A 21,643-nucleotide genomic window follows, 5' to 3' on the forward strand; every position below is an offset into this window, starting at 1 on the left:
ATTTCTTCTGAGCTCAGCTCCATGGATTTGTTCTGAATCTCCATCCTTCTTTGAAACAGTCCATGCAAGGCATTTTGTGGCTTTTCGGTTTCCTGTTTTCTGCCATTACAATGAATTAGTGAGTTTTGGTCTGGCCCTGTGGATTAAGCCAAGCTGTGTTGCTACCAGCGTGCACATACTGTCTCATTAGACTCTTGCCAGCAATGAATACGGCTACAGCTGTCCTCTGTATCCACTTAGCAAGTAAGAGCATGCTTCTAAAGTCATTAGTTTTTCCTTAAATTCTTTTATTTCTTTTTCCTCTTTAAGCCATTTGTAATAGGATCTAGATTTCAGGAGTGTTAATTCAAGCCCTCATATAGCTTTGATGAATGAAGCACATTTCAGAATATTTTAGCTACTATTATCAGAGTATAATGTAGTATTTAACTATAAGCTGCCATGTATTGCCCATTAACAGTAGTAGTAATAACTATATTAAATTATAACTCATAAATTAAGGCTAATTTCAATATAACCTGTTTCATATTTAATATTTCTATTACTTCACTATGAAAATTATTTTTATTATATATTTAGACGAAGATATTGATATACAATGACATCCTCATGGATAGTGTAGATACTATACATGTAAAGATGCTGCATTTGTTCCTGTGTAGAAAAAAATGTTTATAATAGAATAAGATGCATACTCTGTGAATAATTGCAAGATTATAGATTTTCAGTTCTTATTGATTTTAGTTATGAGGTTTTTTAGATTGAACACTCTTATACCTTTATAGAATATTAACATTTTGCTTAGCTGGTATCACATAGCTGGTGGTATTTTCCCTAGATAAATCTGATTAGAAATAGTAATGGGTTGTATACAGGGTTCTCATTTAAAAAAATCATTTCACTGTGGGAAAATTGTTTATGAACATTTTACAAGCCGATAACTTATATGACTATTTAATGTTTAGAGTACAAGCATGTTCTCAGCATATTGCTATTTTCAATTTATAGAAGGACTGTTTAGAAATACTTGAATAAAGGCAAGCATAATGGCTGTTAGTGTCAATATCATGGTTGAATGATGGGTCCTTGAATTGTTTCCACTTCTTAGTTATTTTGAATAAAGCTTCTGTGAACATTAGTATTCAAGTGTTTGTGTGGATGTGTTTGTCCCTCTCATACATTGACACCCTGGAATAGAACTGCTCTGTGCTGTGTTCTTGATTTGAATATGCTGTCTACTTGTTCCAGAGACTGCACATTTGTCTTAGCCTGTCATTGTTGTGATGAGATTTCTAATTAAAGACAACTAAAAGAAGAGCAATGTTGACATGTGTTTTCAGAAGTTTCAAGTTTTGGGCACTTTGTTTTGTTGATTCAGGGCTAATGCGTAGGAGGCAGTATAGGTTTATATAGTGGAGGAAAATAGCTCACATGTGGTACAGAGAAGGTAGGGAATGCCCAAGGAAGAGGCCTGGAACAGGCTACAATCACCAAGAATACATCCTTGGTAATCTGCTTCCTCTTAGTAAATCTCATCTCTGTTTGTTTCCACCAACTGCAGTTGTGCCATCTGCCAAGGACCAGTATTGGCTTGGGAAGGGGATACTGAGAAATGTGTGATTGAGAGTGATGGAAGAAACAACTCAAAATCAATGATGGGGTGCAGTCTGACAACTCTGTAGTCTGCTTGACATAGCTCTCCAGACAGTTCTGTAGATAGTTCTTGGCTCTGTACTCTACTTGAAATAGCTCTCTGCTCAAGACAGCTCTTGGGTTTTACATCCAAAGTCATAAAACCTGCTAGAAAAAAAAATTAAAAGCTCTCTGGATAGCTTATGGGTTTCTTAAGCGAAGTTGGAAATTCCACTAGAAAAAATTCTACAAGAGCTGTGTTATTTCTCTAAGCAGTTCTTTCTAGGTAGCACTCTCTCCATCTCTGAATATCGCTCTACGTGAGACAGATCTCTGCTCAGCATAGCTCTTGGGTTTTCCGACCAAAGGCAGGAAACTTGCTAGAAAAAAATACATAATATTTCCATTACTTGAGTCAAAAACCCTCCAGACAAATTTCAAAAAGAGCTACAGTCGCTTTCTAGACAGCTCATTTCTTGCAGACCAAAGCCCAGTCTTTTATTTGCATATTGATTCAGTCATAAACTACAGCTTCTCTTTTGTTTATTCCCCAAATCCAAATTTTATGGCTTTAGCCCCTTGATGGTTAGAAAAAGATAGCAAGTATTTTTTTTTCAACCTAGTAAGTGAATTCAGAGATCTGCCTGCTTTTGTAAGCATAAGTACTAAGCTAGCTGTGTGGGATCCCACTCTGAGATCACCATTCCCACCACAGCTGCACCTAAATTTGCTGTGTCCCAGGCTGACCTTGAACTCAGAAATCTGCCTGTCTTTGTAAGCTCAAATGAGCTTAGCTGCATAGGATCTTGCCCTGAGATAACCACTCCCTAAATCTTTTTCTCCTTCCTTAATATCTTTCTGACAATTTGACTCATTAATGCAGCTGCTTCTGTTCTTTTAGTTCTCTGAAGCCCTCATACAATTCATATTGCGTTCTTCTATTTTGCATAATTGAGATAGTCTGTAAGGACTACTTTTACACTGATTTATGTACTCTTTTTTTAATTGGATTTTTTATATACATGTCAATTGTTATCCCAGTTTCCCATCCATAAACCCCATATCCCACCCCCCCTCCACCTTCTTCTGTGAGGGTGTTCTCCCACCCACCTATCCACCCCTTCTCGCCTTCTTGAACTCATGATTTCAGAGTTCTTTCCTACAGCCTTAAGGGCTATCCAGAAGGTCACAGCATTTATCAGTTTGCCGAGGAACAGCAGACACATCCTTGCCTCCTAGATTTATGTTGTTTCTAATTATAATGGAGCCATTAACCTTGGCAGCAAGAAGGTTTCCTGAAAGAGGAATGTAAAATAAAATATATACATTATTATACAAAAAAAGCTTTATGCCTAGCAACTGTCAGCACTCATAGAGGCCCAGAATCTGCTTCCTTTGCTCCAGGGGTAAGAACCCTGTCACACCATCTCTTCTGTGGCCATGCAGGACCCAGCAGTTATCAAATTATGAGTATGCCATTGGATCAGTTCACTGAAGAAAGCAAAGCCCTGTGGTCTAGTCGTGTCTCAGTATCTATTGTCAGAATAGCACAGGACCAACCCTTTTAAAAATTAATTTTGTTGTTTGAAATTATAATCTAATTACATCATTTCTCCTTTTTTCTCTCATATACCCTCCATGTTCACTTTCAAATTCACTTTTTATTAATTTATTGTTGTTATATGCATATATGCATAAGCATATTTATATGTATTACTAAGTATAACCTTGTCAGTTGTATAATTTTACTTATATATTATTTAATGCCCCACCATTTGCTGTTGGATCATCAGTTTGTATACTCTTCCCTGGTAAAGAGTATTTCTTCCACTTCGAGCATTCCTTACTTTACTGTAGTTATCTGTTTAGTGTTGAGGCTCTTATGGTCTTTCTTTTTTTCTGTTCAGTTTAGGATGTCTATTGGTGTTGTCCTTAATCAGCTCATTTTTCGGCAGTCGTGTTGGTGAGACTTTTTGTGTGTAACTTGTCATTACTAAGAGACACAGTTCCACAGCATACTCTTTGGTTCTCTGTATCTTATGTTCTCTATGCTCCATCTCCTTCAATGTTCCATGAACCTTAGATATGGAGTGTTTTGTAGATGTATCCATTGAGACTGGGCTCTAGACTCTACATTTTGATTGGTTGTAGTTTTATGTAATGGTTTCTTCTGTTGCAAAGATAATTTCCCTGATGAGAGAATAGGACTACACTTAAATGCCTGTAAAACGACACATATTTAGTAGAATGTACTTAGGGGTTATGCTGGTTTAGTAAAGTGATGGTTTTAGGTTCTCCTCCAAGATCACAGCTTCACTAGCTCTGAGTAGTTGACAAGATTTCTAGTACCAGAGATGAATTTTTTCTGCTTGAGTGGGACTTAAGCAGTAGAGAGTTGTTGGTTACTGCTGAGGTATGTGAGCCAATACTGTAGCCGTGGGGTTAATGTGTTATGTTGATCATTGTGGTTGATTGGTATCATAGCTAGGTAGGATGGTTGGTTGCTTCCTTTCTTTGGACCTACATACGACCTAATATGAAATCTAGTCCTCCAGGAGGAGCCATTCTGGGCAGTTCCTGCTCAGGGGCCTTTGGATCCTGCACAAAGACCAAAACTTTAATACCTAACCCTTTGGAGTGCCAATTAGTAATGCAAATCACATCAACATTTTTACATTCCCATCAGAAATACGTTAAAGTTTCTATTTCTCCACCGGATTTTTATTTTACATGTGTGCTATTTTACTATGCGTTTGATGTACTGGGAACATAATTTTATCCTATGCAATGAATAGTTATGAGTACACTTTCATATGCTAATTGTCACATTGAAAGGTCTATTCACTAATTTGCTCATTTTGTTTTCCTACTTGATTGTTTATCTTGTGATTGAGCTGGAAATAAATTTTTCATTAATATTCTGGATTCTAGATACAAGTATTTTATCTAGATTCTTTTCACACTTGTAATTTGTGAGCATTTTCTGTGAATGTGTGACATTTTTTATTTTTTTAGTGGTTTCTTTTGATTAATAGATGTTTTAACTGTTTCCTAAGGCATGTTTATAGCATTTCCTTACATTGATTATTCTTTTTTGGTGTACCTAAGAAATCTGTGTCTGACTCATGTTTCTGAAAATCTACTTTTATGCTTTTTTGTAAGAGTTTCTACTTCTTAAATTTATTGCTCAATAAATAGTTAAAATATATAAAATACCTTATCCCACTTAGGAAATTAATTGGGAAGCTTATTTGGTTAGCTTTCTTTTTTGCCATCTAATCACTTGTTCTTTGTCATTAGATTTCTGATCATTTTTATTTCTTATAGTAAAAAAAATAGATATAGACCAATTATGTTAAAACTAGCATTTATTAACTTTTAATAAGTGTTACATGAATACACCTTGTATCTTCTATATCCTTCTTAATATAAAATATATGTAACCAAGAAGAGTATGTTCAACCATTAAATGAATTAAAGGTCTTTCTTTCCGTCTCTTTCTGCCTACATGTCCATGAGTCTTGCTGCCCAGACAGAAACACTAACTATATGTGTTCCTCCATGTTGTTTGCTAACACAGCGTCTCTGCATCCCTGGATGTCTTAGCCCCTGCAATCACTGCCGTGAGTGTTCCATGCCCCAGGGTATGCCCATGACTGTTCCACCAAACACAGCCTCTCCTCCCACACTCTCAAGCATGTGTCCAGAGGTTCTGTGTATTTCTCTTCAGTCATGAGGGTTTTTCTTGCTGAAGCTTTAATATGCATGCACACACATTTTTAATATTACATTTGCAGCTTGGATTTTCTTGTACTGTTTTGTTTGGAGATAGAGTTGTAGTCTTAACACTCCAAATTTGGATGAAAAGTGCTCCAGTTACTACTTGAAGGAAAGTGTTATGTGCATAAAAATGTTTTGGATTATTTAAGGATAGTTTGGAGAACAGATACTGATTGAGCCCTGCCTGATTTGTTGATATTCTTTAAGTAGCTGGCATGTACTATGCATTTAGTATATTTGAGGTCCACCACTTTCTCTGAAATTCATCATTCTTAACTGACACTAGGGAAGCCACTCTGCATCATTATAGCACTGGACCACAGAGAGTTGTTACTGTAAGCCATACTGGATATGTAATGCTAATAGTTTTTTGTTGTAACATTAGAAAGATGCCATTACTGCTTTTTATCCCTTGAACTATGTAGCATGCTTAATATTTATGAGATTTAATGTTAAATTTTATGTTGGCAATTGTTGATCTGGTTTTAGGGTCTAATCTATTTCTGTTATTACACAATCTAAATTAATTAGCCGTGTATCACTATGAATATGAAAATTGTCATTTCAGGAGTAAAAACTTGAGCTCCCATAAAAGTAATTCTTAGGGGCTTTTTTCTAGCCTCCCTTGTGTCTGAATAACTTCAGATTTGCCCATTTTAGCTCTGAAACAAATGACACAGAGATCTGTTATTTGTGTTAACAAGCTGCAAGCACTAAGCTGAGCACGTTCTGAGCTGTTCTAAGCTGACTAGGCTGCCTCTTACCCAGCCACATGTCCTGTAACTTGCCACCTGGTCTTTCTCTGGATGACTTTGGTCTACATGTGTCCTCATGGCTGCAGATCTTCCTGGTCCAACCACATGGTTTCTCCACATCTTCCTTCTTTGCCCCCTCTCCCCCCTTTGGTCTCTTTCTGGGACCCCTTGACTGGAATCAGAAGTCCTGCCCTATTCTCTTCTGCCTGGCTAATGGGCTGATCAGCTTTTTATTAACCAACCAGAGGTGTTGGATAACAATGAGACCAGAGATGCTTGACCCTGCCAATGTCAGGACTGCAACCAGATGTCTGGACATAGAAATCAGTACCTGGATACACAGTGTGCAAAACTATCTCCCAACAAATCCCTCTCTGTTTTTCTCAGTGTGTGAAACTGACAGAAACAGTTTTCCTCGTTAATGACTTTGGTTGCACTAACATTGTAGTAGACCACCCTAGTTGGTAAATTTTTCCACCCTCCTACTTTATGATGCTTAAATACTAATTCTGTGGTTTAACTTGACTTTTAAAATTTTTAATGACATTAATTTTGTGAATGCACACCAAGTGCCATGATGAACATGTGGTGGCAACTTAGAGGACTACATTTCTCTCTTTTCTCCTGCGTGGATGCTGAGGGTTGAGTTCAGGCCATCAACTTGTCTAATAATTATCTTTGCATTTTCATCAACCTTACTTACTCTTTGATGTTTTCCCTAGAAGAAGTATTTACAGGAAATTCTTTACCACATATATTTCTCAACCTGTAAATTTATCTTTGATAATAGTCTTTTTATTCCATAAATCTTGAATTCATATCTTGAATTAGCCCATATATCCATAGAAACAAATAAAAATTTATGCTTGTATTATTTAACTTAATACTGGTTTTATGCCTTTCACATTTTGGCATCTTTCAGTTTTTTTCCTTATGAGGACCTCCATATGAGGACAGTATCTCTCAGTTTGTTTATAGTTTTAGTTCTATTCTTGCATTAGTTAATGACATTCAAATCATTTGATACACCCTCTTAATTAAGAAGATTCTCAAGATGAACAGGAATTTTTTTTTTTATTAACTTGAGTATTTCTTATATACATTTCGAGTGTTATTCCCTTTCCCGGTTTCCAGGCAAACATCCCCTCCCCCCCCTTCTTTTTATGGGTATTCCCTCCCCATCCTTCCCCATTGCCGCCCCCCCAACAATCTAGTTCACTGGGGTTCAGTCTTAGCAGGACCCAGGGCTTCCTTCCACTGGTGCTCTTACTAGGATATTCATTGCTACCTATGAGTTCAGAGTCCAGGGTCAGTCCATGTATAGTCTTTAGGTAGTGGCTTAGTCCCTGGAAGCTCTGGTTGCTTGGCATTGTTGTTCATATGGGGTCTCGAGCCCCTTCAAGTTCTTCCAGTCCTTTCTCTGATTCCTTCAATGGGGGTCCTATTCTCAAATCAGTGGTTTGCTGCTGGCATACGCCTCTGTGTTTGCTGTATTCTGGCTGTGTCTCTCGGGAGAGATCTACATCCGGCTCCTATCGGCCTGCACTTCTTTGCTTCATCCATCTTGTCTAATTGGATGGCTGTATATGCATGGGCCACATGTGGGGCAGGCTCTGAATGGATGTTCCTTCTGTGTCTGCTTTAATCTTTGCCCCTCTATTCCCTGCCAAGGGTATTCTTGTTCCCCTTTTAAAGAAGGAGTGAAGCATTCACATTTTGATCAACCTTCTTGAGTTTCATTTGTTCTAGGCATCTAGGGTAATTCAAGCATTTGGGCTAATAGCCACTTATCAATGAGTGCATACCGTGTGTGTTTTTCTGTGATTGGGTTACCTCACTCACTCAGGATGATATTTTCCAGTTCTGACCATTTGCCTATGAATTTCATAAAGTCATTGTTTTTGATAGCTGAGTAATATTCCATTGTGTAGATGTACCACATTTTCTGTATCCATTCCTCTGTTGAAGGGCATCTGGGGATGAACAGGAATTTGAAATGTGATGTGATATTCTAGTTGAGAAACACTTGTTTTAGACCATCTTGAAAACATACCTCAAATGTTGAAATGGTGCAGTAAATCTAGATGTTTATCTATAGCTGCAAATTGTGGAGATTCTCACACAGAGAATGAACAGGGTTCTTGCTCTTGAAAAACTTCCCCTCCAGTAAATGAGAAATCATACCAGTATATTTAATGCAGTAATTAAACATACAATGCTATGAGTGCATAGGAGATAGTAGTCTTACTAATGCCACTTAAACCTAAAAGAGAAAATATCTTATGTGTTAAGATGAATTGAGGATGAGAGACCTAGTCCATTCAGTGCTTTGTGGTGTCCCGGGCAACAAAAAGATGCCCTTATACCCTTGAAGCTAGAGAGCTGGCTCCGTCCCTCCATGGCTGCAGCTCATGTCTCTGCACCTCACCTGGGCACCACTGTAGAGTTGGCTCTGGTGGCAAAGGCAAGGATGAGCTGGCCCCAGGGCTTGAGAGCGGGAGAGCTTGCCTGCCTTTTCCAGCTGTGGCATTGGATGAGCTAGCTGAGGCAGCGCTGGAGAGCCTGCCCTGGTGGTGTGGGTGTGAGGGACCTGGTGGGCTGACAGACTCAGCTACCTACCACACAAGCCCAGATCCAAATGGTACTGCAACATCTACCCCATCTAAGAACTGCTGGAGCATGCGAAGGGGTCAGTCATGCAGATCCAAAGCTGCAGCATCTCCATGACACAGGGCCAAAGACAATATCCAAGAGGAGTCCTGGTGAGGATCGATTATTGATTATGTAGAAGAAGCTAGAGGCCTTGAACCAGACCAATGACTCATGGTAGTGAATATTTGCAAGTAAAAATGGGTGCATAAAAGTATATACCATGAACACACTGTACATACACTATAGCTTCCACAAAGAGATTCTTTATTTTTCTTTTCTTTTATTGGATATTTTCTTTATTTGCATTTCAAATGCTATTCCCTTTTCCAGTTTTCCTCCAGAAACCCCCATCACATCCCCCCATGCCCTGCCTCTATGGGGGTGCTCCCCCACCTACCTACTCTCTCCCGCCTCCCTGCCCTGACATTCCCCTACACTGGGGCATTGAGCCTTCACAGGACCAAGAACCTCTCCTCCCATTAATGCCCAGCAAGGCCCATTGTCTGCTACATATGTGGCCATGGGTCACTCCATGTGTACTCTTTGGTTGGTGGTTTAGTCCCTGGGAGCTCTGAGGTGTTTGGTTGGTTGATATTGTTCTTTCTATGGGGTTGCAAACCCCCTCAGTTAACTCAGTCCTTTCTCTAACTCCTTCATTGGAGATCGTGTTCTCAGACCAATGTTTGGTTTTGAGCGTCCACCTCTATATTTGTCACACTCTGGCCAGAGCCTCTCACAAGACAGCTATATCAGGCTCTTGTCAGCATGCACCTTTTGGCATCCTCACTAGTGACTGGGTTTGGTGACTACATGTGGGATGGATCCCTACTTGTGGCAGTCTCTGGATGGCCTTTCCTTCAGTCTCTGCTCCACACTTTGAATTTCCTCCTATGTGTACTTTGTTCCCGCTTCAAAGGAGGACTGAAGCATCCACACTTTTGTCTTCTTCTTGAGCTTCATGTGGTCTGTAAATTGTATCTTGGGTATTCTGAGCTTTTGGGCTAATATCCACTTATCAATGAGTGCATGTCAGGTCTGTTCTTTTGTGATTGGGTTACTTCACTCAGGATGATATTTTCCAGTTCCATTCATTTGCCTATGAATTTCATGAAGTCATTTTTTTTAATACCTGGGTAATACTCCATTGTGTAGATGTACCACATTTTCTGTATCAATTCCTCTGTTGAAGGACATCTGGGTTCTTTCCAGCCTCTGGCTATTATAAATAAGGCTGCTATGAACATAGTGGAGCATGTGTCCTTGTTATATGTTGGTGTATGCCCAGGAGTGGTATAGCTGAGTCCTCAGGTAGTACTATGTCCAATTTTCTGAGGAACTGCCAGACTGATTTCCAGAGTTGTTGTATAGCTTGCAATCCCATCAACAATGGAGGAGTGTTCCTCTTTCTCTACATCTCTGGCCATCACCTGCGGTCACCTGAGACAGCATCTGTCCTCTGACTGGTATGAGATGGAATCTCAGGGTTGTTTTGATTTGCATTTCCCTGATGACTAAGGATGTAGATTGAACATTTCTTAGGTGCTTCATGATCATTCAATATTCCTCAGTTGAGAATTCTTTGTTTAGCTCTGTACCCCATTTTTAATAGTGTTATTTGATTCTCTGGAGTCTAACTTCTTGAGTTCTTTGTATATTTTGGTTATTAGCCCCCTATCTGATGTAGGCTTGGTAAAGATCTTTTCCTAATCTGTTGGTTTCTGTTTTGTCCTATTGACAGTGTTGTTTGTCTTACAGAAGCTTTGAAATTTTATGAGGTCCCATTAGTAGATTTTTGATCATAGAACATAAGCCATTGGTGTTCTGTTAGGGACTTTTTCCCCTGTGCCCATGTGCTTGAGGCTCTTCCCCACTTTGTCTTCTATTAGTTTGAGTGTATCTGGTACTTGATCCACTTGGACGTGAGCTTTGTATAGGCACTAAGAATGGATCAACTTGCGTTCTTCTAAATGCTGACCTCCTGTTGAGCCAGCACCATTTGTTGAAAATGCTCTTTCTTCCATTGGATGGTTTTAGCTCCTTTGTAAAAGATCAAATGGCCATTGGTGTGTAGATTCATTTCTGGGTCTGCAATTCTTTTTTTAAAGATTTATTTATTTATTATTTATAAGTACACTGTAGCTATCTTCACGCACACCAGAAGAGGGCATCAGATCCCAGTGCAGATGGTTGTGAGCCACCATGTGGTTGCTGGGGTTTGAGCTCAGGACCTCTGGAAGAGCAGTCAGTGCTCTTAACCTCTGAGCCATCTCTCCAGACTGCCTTGGGTCTGCAATTCTATTCCACTGATCTACCTGCCTATCTCTGTACCAATACCATACAGTTTTTAATCACTATTGTTCTACAATACAGCTTGAAGTCAGGGATGGTGATTCCCCCAGAAGTTCTTTTATTATTGACGATAGTTTTCGTTATTCTGTTTTTTTTTATTCCAGTGAATTTGCAAATTGCTCTTCCTAACTCTATGAAGAATTGAGTTGGACTTTTGATGGGGATTGCATTGAATCTGTAGATTGCTTTTGGCAAGATGACCATTTTTATAATATTAATCCTGTTAACCCATGAGCATGGGGGTTCTTTCCATCTTCTATGATCTTTGATTTCTTTCTGCAGAGACTTGAAGTTTTTGTCATTCAGATCTTTCACTTGCTCAGTTGATTAGAGTCACACCAAGGTATTTTACTTTATTTGTGACTATTGTGAAGGGTGTCCTTTCCCTAATTTCTTTCTCAGCCTGTTTATCCTTTGAGTAGAGGAAGGCTACTCATTTGAATTATCTATTTTTATTTTTATTTTCTTTTTTGTGGAGTTTGCAAGGGTGCAGGGCAAGTACAAAGGAATGGAGGAATGAGTGACATTGCGTGCATCATATGAAATTTACAAAGAATCAATAAAAAGTACAAAAAAAAGATAAACTGAGGATAGCATTTTTGTGACCTTAGAGTAAGCAAAGGCTCCTCAGTTATAAAATATGAACTTAAAGCAAAAATATATTAATATAAGTTATTACTGTTATCTTTTTTTTTTTTCCTTGAGGCAGGGTTTCTTTTGCACTCTTGCCTGTCTTAGAACTCACTTTGTAGACTGGGCTGACCTCAACCTCACAGATCTGCCTGCCTTTGCCTCCCAAGTGCTCGCAAGTGCTGGAAGTAGAGACATTCACCATCACCACCTGGTTAAATTTTTATCGTAGGACATTATAAGAAAGTGGAATAATTCACATGGAATTATAAATCTTATTGTTTGCATATTTAGTATGGTCTATGACCCCAAAACATGTATGAGTTCAACCTGATTAAGAAGATGGACAACCTATTGAATAAGTGACACTCTAGAAGATATATTTCCCAGTATACAGTATAGAGATGACTAAAAAGATAATATGTACTTACAAGAGCTGCTTAAATTAAAATACCATGATACATCATATGTTAATAGTGGAGCGAGTAGGACTCTGGCTATGTCTGACTATAGAATAGATTGCTATAGCCAGTAGAGAGAGTGCTTGGCTCTGTGTGCAGAATCCAGACTTAATGTATATTCTATGCTTCAGTGATTGATTCCACTACTAGCTGTATATCCCAGAAGTCAGAGATGTTGTAAATGCTCTTCTACAGAAAGAGTTTAAATAGCGGGACCTAGTGGTTCAGACCTCAAATCCCAGCTATTTCCCATCAGAGGCAAGAAGTTTGCAAGTTCAAAGCCTGTGTGTGCCACAGAGCAAGTTCAAGATCATCCTGGACAATGTAGAGGTTGTCACAAAATAACAAATAAAACCTGTGGTAGAGCTCAATTGTGGTACAGCACTTGACTAGCATGTCAAGACCCTAGATCAATCACTAGTACCCACACATAAAGGGTTCTGTATCGACATGCAAATCATACCATGACAGTGCCCAACAATGTGAAAATGGGCCAAGTTAGCATGCATTCAGGGTGGTGCAGTATTGTGTGGAAGCCTATTTGGAAAGTTTTCTGGAATTTGCATATGTTTCTTGGCACAGGGTTATTCCAGTTTTAAAGCTGACCTACTGTGTATTTATTATTTATATGCATACATCTTGAATGTTTTCTGAAACTTGTACTAGTACTTTTTAAAGACAGTGTCTTACTGTCTTGCTCAGGCTTGCTATGAACTTACCGTGAGCCTAGACTAGCTTTGAACTACCTCCCAGTGTTGTTGATACAGCTATCCTCCAGTAAGGCCCCCATAAAACAGCTCCTTGTGTGTTCCCTTTTACTGTTTACACAGAGTATATATGTAACTCACTTTTTAAAGTCTTGGCACAGAGCACGGATTAAAACCAACCACCATTTCTACTGCTAAAGTTGGACCCTTTAGGTTTCCTATTTAAGATTTCTACCTTATCCTCTCCAAAGTTGGCTTATAGTCCTGTCTGTTTCCCCTGCACATAAGACATTTAATTACCTGATGAAATTACCTAGGTTAATGGCTATGTCTGTGTTTTACATCTAATTCTACTTCATCTCATTGAAATTAAGATCATGCCCATTGTTCTTTTTCTGCTTCCTTTTGTATTTAAAACTAACATGAGGTGTTTGAGAGTTGACTCAGTAGTTAAAAGCACTTGCTACTCTTGTAGAGAGCCAGAGTTCAGTTCACAGAACTGTCAGGCAGCTCTCAACCACCTTACAACCATTTCCTCGCTGTCTAGTGCCCTCCTCTGTCCTCCATAGGTACATGTAATTTGTACACACACACACATACACACACACACACGCACACACACATACACACACACACACACGCACACACACACACTTTTGTAGAAATCGTAAACCAAACAAATAAACCCAGCACGCATTTTTCCTCATCAGTCCAGAACAGCCATATGTTGTGTACTGAAAAGCCCCATAGACCAGTGGCCATGGTGATGGAGGTCAGAGCGCCAGGACAGGATGTATGTGTTTCTATTAACTTTCTTACTGGAGCTCTGACAGTGGCGATGCTCTTTATTTTAATTGTAGTCTCTCCTGCTGAATGAAGACAGCATTTCTTATCTCCTGGCCTCTGTGTTCCCAAGTTGTTATCACGTTTTTTCAATTAAGTCAAGTCAAGTCATAGATCATAGAAAACGTTCTAGCCATTATTATTGGAGATGAGTTACTAAATGGCTTAGAAAATGTTTTCAGAACTGAAGTCATGGGTATTACTAATAAACTCTTGTTGCAGGACATGTTTCAGAGCTTCCTTTCTACCTGGGTACATTCTACCCAGGGAGCCAGAAGATGAGTTTTCATGCTATGCCAGCTCCACAAAGGTGGGAGCTGGCAGGTTGGAAGTTCATGGTTTCCCTCTAGGCCCCTCTTTTACTTTGGCAATGAGGTTATTGGCACAGTTTTATAGATGTTTATATACAGTTTATGTTACTCATATGTATATATATTTCTTGCCAGTTGAAGAATCATTGAACAGATAAACCTCTACAATAGCTTCGCCTCCTAGATTTCATGCAGTGTGTCTGAAATGTGGAGAAAGTGAGTCATTTTTGCAACACAGTTACAGGCCCATTTAAGACGTGTGCTCTTTAGCTTTGAAACTCACAGCAAGAACATTTTGTAAGGAGGTCTGATCGAGTACGTCAGCAAAGCTGTGCTGTTGGCCCAAACTGAAGCTGAGAGGAACACTAATTTTATGGCTACCTAACCCTCAGTTGTATTTCAGTGATTAGCTTTATAATACACAGGCAGTGTAACATGTCTTGTTCTTTACTGCCGTGGCATCGTTTTCTCTTTTCATAATTAACCTTTAATCTCTAATGTTGCCTTCAGTTCATGGATACATGTTTTCTAATGTCAAAACTGCAGTAAAGCATGTAGAGAGTGTTTTAGAAGAAATGGCTTCAGGCACTGGGATTAGGGAAATTCTGGGCTTTGGTTAGTGTAGCTCAAAGTCTTCTTTTGATTTTCCCTAATTGAAAGTAAACACAAGTTTACTTGTCCTAATGTTGATCCTTTCCTTTGCTCTCACCACAAATCCACAGCTCTTAGAAAAGCTCATTATTTTATGGTTCTCATAAGATGGGAATTTTGCAGGCTCTGGCAGAGAATCTTTTACTCTTCTTCATGTTGTTGGCCAAACTCTATTCCTTGTGCTTGTAGACTGAGGTCCCATTCTCTTATTGGACACACAGGACAGTTTCTGTCGAGTGTCTGAAATATTCTACAATTCATTTTATCTCCGCGATCATCCTCTGATTGGAAGGTTAGCCACTGTGGGTTTAGGATCTTTATGTTTCAAATCTTTTACCTCTACCCCTTGGCTTCTCCTTTGCAAACCTTTTTGGCCGTAGCTATGGCAAGTTTTCTGCTTTGCGGGTTTACATATTTATATTGGGCAAGTGAGTTATTTTGCCTTAATCTTTCTGCTTCTAAGGCTGTGTTAGAAGCATCGTCTATAATGGTTTTTTCCTTTTTTCATGGATTTTTTTATTACATTTCAAATGTTATCCCCTTTCCCATTCATAAATCCCCTGACTCATCCTCCCTCCCCCTTATTCTATGAGGGTGTTCCCTCACCCATCCACCCACCCCTTCATGCCTCGCGACTGACATTACCCTACACTGGAGGGTCCAGCCTTGGCAGGACCAAGGGCTTCTTCTCCCATTGGTACCCAACAAGGCCATCCTCTGCTACATATACAGCTGGTGCCATGGGTCTGTCCATGTGTATGTACTTTTCGGGTGTGGTTTAGTCCTGGAGCTCTGGTTGGTTGGCATTGTTGTTCTTATGAGGTTGCAAATGCTTTCAGCTCCTTCAGTCCTTTCTCTATCTCCTCCATTGGGGACCCTGTTCTCAGTTCTATGGATGGCTGCGAGTGTCCACCTCTATATGTGTCATGCTCTGGCAGAGCCTCTCCAGAGACAGCTATATCAGGCTCATGACAGCATGCACTTCTTGGCATCAGCAATATTGTCTGGGTTTGTATGTATATGGGCTAGATCCCCAGGTGGGGCAGTCTCTGGATGGCCTTTCCTTCAGTCTCTGCTCCACACTATGTCTCTGTATTTCCTCCTATGAATATTTTTGTTCACCCTTCTAAGAAGGACTGCAGTATCTGCACTTTGGTCATCCTTCTTTTTGAGCTTCATTTGGTCTATGGATTGTATCTTGGGTAATCTGAGCTTTGGGCTCATATCCACTTATCAGTGAGTGCATACCGTGTGTGCTCTTTTGTGACAGGGTTGCCTCATTCAGGATGATATTTTCTAGTTCCATCCATTTGCCTATGAGTTTCATGAAGTCATTGTTTTTGATAGTTGAATAGTACTCCACTGTGTACATGTACCATCATTTTCTGTTTAGGGACATCTGGGTTCTTTCCAGCTTCTGGCTATTATAAATGGGGTTGCTATGAACATAGTGGAACATATGTCCTTGTTATATGTTGGGGCATCTTTTGAGTATATGCCCACGAGAAGTATAGTTGGGTCCTCAGGTAGTACTGTGTCCAATTTTGTGAGGAATCGTTCAGGTTTTTAAAGGGATAAGTAGCATTTTTGCTGAATTGCTCAAGATTGGCAGGAGGTTAGATCTTTTAAGTAATATTATTCATCTCCTTGGTTGGATGAAAAGTTATTCCTTTTATATTGATAAGTAGCTTATTGGAGTTGTCTACTTTGTTAGGGTCTTAGAACATTGATCAATTAAATGATTTACTTCTTAATTTAATGACTAATTAAAATGTGTGGTTATTAGCTTGGTAAAAATAAAGAGCACATCACTCCTTTGCAGGTCTAGTGAAAATGAGTGTTGACTTGAGGCATTGATATTCTTTCTGTTGTCCTTTGTGAGCTTAGTGGTGAACAATGAACTATTAGTATTTCTTTCACTTCTGTTTAGTTACTGACTAACATGGATTTTCAATTTGTTTATTTTGGTGTTTAATGAGTCTAGTTATTGCCCACAGCTTTATCTGTGCTCAGTCTTAGCAATGGCCGTTTTACACCGCCCATTGTCTTCTCAATGTAGGATGATACTTCTTTGGGTAGCAGTTCAGCAGACCTGTTACAGTGGACCACTGCAACCACCATGAAAGTCTTGTCCAATACCACAACTACTACCAAGGCTGTCCTGCAAGCTGTCAGTGATGGGCAGTGGTGGAAGAAGTCCTTAGCATACCTGCGGCCCCTCCAGGTAAGCAAGGCTCCTTTATGATCTAAATGAGTTCATCATTGTTGCTACTAGTTGTCACAATGACATCTTTGATTGTCAAATATCTTAAGAAATCTGGTCCTCCCATCTGATAAGGAATGAGCAATCCATTTCATAGAATGTAATGCTGTTCCATGCATTGATTGTAAGGACACTGAGATTCGTTTGGGGAGCATCTGGTTTATTCTCAGGATTAAAATTCAGGGAGACAAAAGAAGAGAATGGGTCTGAGTACTCAGTTGCTTCTGCTGTATTTCTGTTTGATTGCAGTTGAGGATAGGTGATGTCAGCTTAGGGGCAGGTTTACAGACTTCTGTTTCTGCCCTGGAGTTACAGGCTTGAGGCTGTTTTGGTGATATTTTTAATCTTCTACCCTTATTGCTACCCTTATTCTCTACTTTGCCACACTGCAGTTGTTTTTACTGTAATGAAAATAAAGCATGAAGAAATGTGAGTTCAGCACCAGTGCATCCCCAGTACTCATGAAATTGACACTCATGTGTTTACTCACCATCTACCCATACATTCATTTAGCATATATGCACAAGTCACTTTCTTTGGCTCACGTACAGGTATAAATGCTGGGGATAAAATGAGAGAAGACTTTAATGTAATTTCATTGTCAGCAATGGTAGAGGAGATGAAACATTTGCATAATAGAGAAATGGTACTGTGATGTAAAGATAACTCCAGTACCTCTGATACCCAAAACATTTTTGAGCTAATGAATAAATAGTTCAAGAGGCATTGTAACACTTGACATAGACACGTATTACAGAAATGTGATAATAAAAACAACATGTTAGTGATCTCCAAACAGTCTACTGTCCAATGGACTTGGGTAGGAAATTTAGAAAGTAGGCCATCCTTCTAAAGCCACCTAACTCTTAATTATTGTACCAGAATGAGATAGAAGGGGAAAATTAGCCTCTTTAACAAGAGGTCCTGTGAAACCTGAATATCTACAGACACAAGAGTGAAACTGGTTCCCTCTTGATGCCATGCTGAGACCTTAGTCCAAGACCTGAAACTTAGGATACTATAGGACAACCTAGGTAGGGTTCTAGGCATAGGCAGTAACTTTCTGAATTGGACTCCAGTTGCTCAGGAAATGACAAACAGGACTGTATCAAGCTAGAAAAGTTCTGCAGAGCCAAAGGAAGGATCAGCATTCTGATGGAGAAATTCTTGCTGAATAGTCAGTTGTTGGACAAAGATTTACTATTTAGAATACATAAGGAACTCCAATATTTAAATAATTAGAGTGAAAATAATCAAATTGATAGATGGACAACAGGCAGACATTTGTAAGGAAGTACAAATGGATAGTGAATACCTGAAAAAATGTTCAACATTTTTATCTACTAGATAAATGAAAATCAAAATTATGGTAATTATCTGTTTAAAACCAGAATGGCAATTATCACCAAGGAATAACGAACACTGGCAAGGCTTTGGCGAAGAAAGAAGCCTATTCCTGCTGGGGGAGTATAAATCATTCCAGCCAATATGGAAATGGCTACAGAGGTTTCTAAAATGGAAACAGAACTTCCATTCTGTGATCTACTCACAGCACTTCAGGTTATGTGTCCAGAAGAGTCAGTTTGATGACTGCAGCTTTATCTGTACACTTGTGTTCCTGTGACACCATTCATGTTGCTAAACTATGGACTCAGTCTAGATGCCTGTCACCAAAGAAAAGATAAATGAAAAAATGTGGTTTGTATTCAGAATGGAGTTTTGCTCAGTTATGAAGAGCAAAACTGATATTCTCAGAAAAAAAATGGTAGAACTGACAATGATCATGTTAATTGAAATAAGCCATGCTTAGAAAATCAAGGTCCCATTTTCTGTCTTGTTTGCAAACTTGAGTGGGACCTGAACTCAAAAGTGGATATGTAGAAAGGAGATGGAGGTATAAGTATTAAGGTGTGTGCGGTCAAGGCCCATCACACACACAATGATTGCCCGTGTGTAGTCAGTAGGAATGAAAAATGCAAAAGTTACATCTGAAGAAAACCAGTAAGAATGAATACAAAAGAGCTTGAACAGTTAAATGACTCATGACTTTATTGAGACAGTAAAGTTTTGATTTAGAGGGAAGTTAGATATTTTTTTTTCATTAAATAATCATTTCATGCAGAAGTGTGATTGAACCACATAGGCAGATCCAAAGCCCTTCTTAGAGCATACAGGACGGGGTGGCTTTTAGTGGGGAGTTGAGTGTGAAAGCCTAGTGCAGGCTGTGATATGACTGCAGGAGGTGGAAAGCTGTTGGAGTCTGTCTGCTGCAGTTTTTCTTAGTGAGATCATGTAAGTGCCCTGTGGAAAGGCAGTGATCTTAGCTGGAGGCAGAGACAGGCCTCTAGTTAGCTCTTTAGGTGGGGGATACCAGTCCTTTCAAACACATAACCATGAAGGATGTGGAAGCAGCTTGGATGGTCTGCTTGGTTGGTAATAGAGGTACGAGTTACTGAGGTACTGGCCTTGTCATGTTGCCATGGGGGCGGATTTTTTCTTTTACCTTTTTTTTTTTTTGATGGTTTATGTGTAAAGTGTGCAACACTATTATTAATATATGATTTTATTAAACAGTTTCATTGTTTCCTGGACTGTACCTGCCAAAAAGTCTGCAGTAGTCTTTGCAAGAATATCTTTTCCTTAACTTTCCCCATGAGGAGTTTTTCTATCTATTGGAGGAGAACACAGAAGTCTAATGACTGTGGCAGGGCAATAGGTGCTTACAATCAGGAATGGTGATAACGCCCATGCATGCTTGGGTGGGGAGTGATAGTGAAGGATTCCAGCTAGTTACGCGGGCACCATCACGGTTTGGAAGGACTCGAGCACATGGGCACAAGGCAGGCCTGGAGAAATAATCCGACCTCAGCAAGCAGCCAGCCTTGGGGCCCTTTCAATGGAGGGAGGTACATAGGCCTGTAAGTGGCATGTTGGTGTTCACATTTAATGCGCTGAGGATCATTGTTGTTGCTGCTCGCCTTCTTCAGAGCCACACCGAGTGACATCTTAGGATGGTTGTTCTAACTGTGGTATAGAAAACTCAGTCTATGTAGCACTGATGGCCCCACTATTTCTGATTTATTGATATCAACAAGGTCTTAGGGTACACTGAAGTGCTGCCCATATGCTGTAGCTACTGTTCTTAAATTTGCTACTGGGCATTGGTGTCACTCTGTCCTAGATGTACAAGACACACTGATTACCTTCTCCTGGAACCAGCATCCGCACTTCCTATCCTTCCTCTTCTCCCTTCTGCCTGTCCTTGATCTCTCTTTTTTTTTTTTTTTTTTTTTTTTTTACTAAAAACTGTATAATTAACCCAATGTTCCCAGGAAATCTTAGACTTTAAGCTATGAGATCCTACAATGACTTAGTTCAACAGCATGAGGAAATCATGTAAATCCCTGAGCTTGAAACAAATTTTGACACCACACAGTTAATACCAGATTGATCTCTCTTTTAATCCAGTTTTCTTCATGTTCTTCTTAGGGGCAGGACTTTGGTGGAGCATATCGAATTGGAACTGTAGCCAATGATGATCTAGAAAGACAAGGATGCCACCCTTTTTATGAGTCAGTCATTGCTAATCCCTTTGTCACTGAGGTAAGGACAATGTGCATGAGAAGATAGGGTTAACTGCACAAGGAGAAATGAAGCTTTTCTTCGGCTTCACTCTTCCTATGTTGGTTCTAGGATTTGTTTCTTGTTCATCATATGACATATTGTAATATGAAAATCCACTAAAATCCTAAATAAAACAATGTACATTAGTGAAAAACAGTTATTTGGCTCACTAGAAGCCATAGAACTCGGCAATCATGTTTTCTAAGAGAAAGTGCTACTTCTGTGTCATCTGAAGTGACCTGTGCCACCCATCAGCAGGTCCCTGTGGAAAGTCTTGCTGAAGTGTTGCTGAGAACTGGAAAGCTGGCAGAGGCCAAGGCACAAGTGTTCCCGACCACAGAAGGTCAGTCATGCTGTGATCGATCTCTCAGATCTCTCAGCAGGCATAGGTCCTGTTCCAAGAGCAACGAGTGTGTGAATGAGTGGAGAGTTTGGAGAAATATAATTTCAGTGCTTTTGAATTATCTAATAGCATCTATCCATTTGTCACAAGTATTTATCAAATTCTTACCGTTTTCTGGATACACATTTAAAAGGGTGAATAACATACAATTCCTGTCTTCATGTTGCTGATTGTCATAGTGAATGGTGTCCCTGTCAGTGTTTATTTGTTCTTTGAAAGGAGGGCTGTGGTTGACATAACAGAATTTCTCCATAGTGACATATATTTTCAGGTAGAATTTTTTAGAAAAGAAAGAGATGTGCAAGTTTACTAAAAACAGCTTACTTGTCTTTATCTTCCACTTCTTTTTAGGTTCATATTTCTTTTGGAATTTCTAAGCATTTAAAAATTATTTTCAATTATATTTGTGTGTGTGTGAGTGCGAGTGTATGTGCGCGCGCGCGTGTGTGTGTGTGTATGTGTGTGTGTGTGTGTGTGTGTGTGTGTGTGTGTGTCTGTGTGAAAGGACAACTTGTGAGTCAGTTCTCCTTCCCACCAGTGAGTTCATGAGGTGGGCCAGCACCTCACTTCTGAGCATCTCAC

At 39.5% G+C, this 21,643-nt stretch overlaps 1 protein-coding gene across 1 annotated transcript in view; it reads left to right on the top strand.

The window, feature by feature from the left end:
- The window catches only part of Nbas (NBAS subunit of NRZ tethering complex), a 367,894-nt gene that overhangs the window by 154,007 nt on the left and 192,244 nt on the right, over window positions 1–21,643 (top strand). The window contains 3 exon segments of the mRNA XM_032907488.1: window positions 16,831–16,995; window positions 20,524–20,637; window positions 20,917–21,001. Coding sequence (XP_032763379.1) covers window positions 16,831–16,995; window positions 20,524–20,637; window positions 20,917–21,001 — 364 coding nt within the window.

This window comes from Rattus rattus, chromosome 7, assembly GCF_011064425.1.
Source record: "Rattus rattus isolate New Zealand chromosome 7, Rrattus_CSIRO_v1, whole genome shotgun sequence".
Lineage (NCBI taxonomy): Eukaryota > Metazoa > Chordata > Mammalia > Rodentia > Muridae > Rattus > Rattus rattus.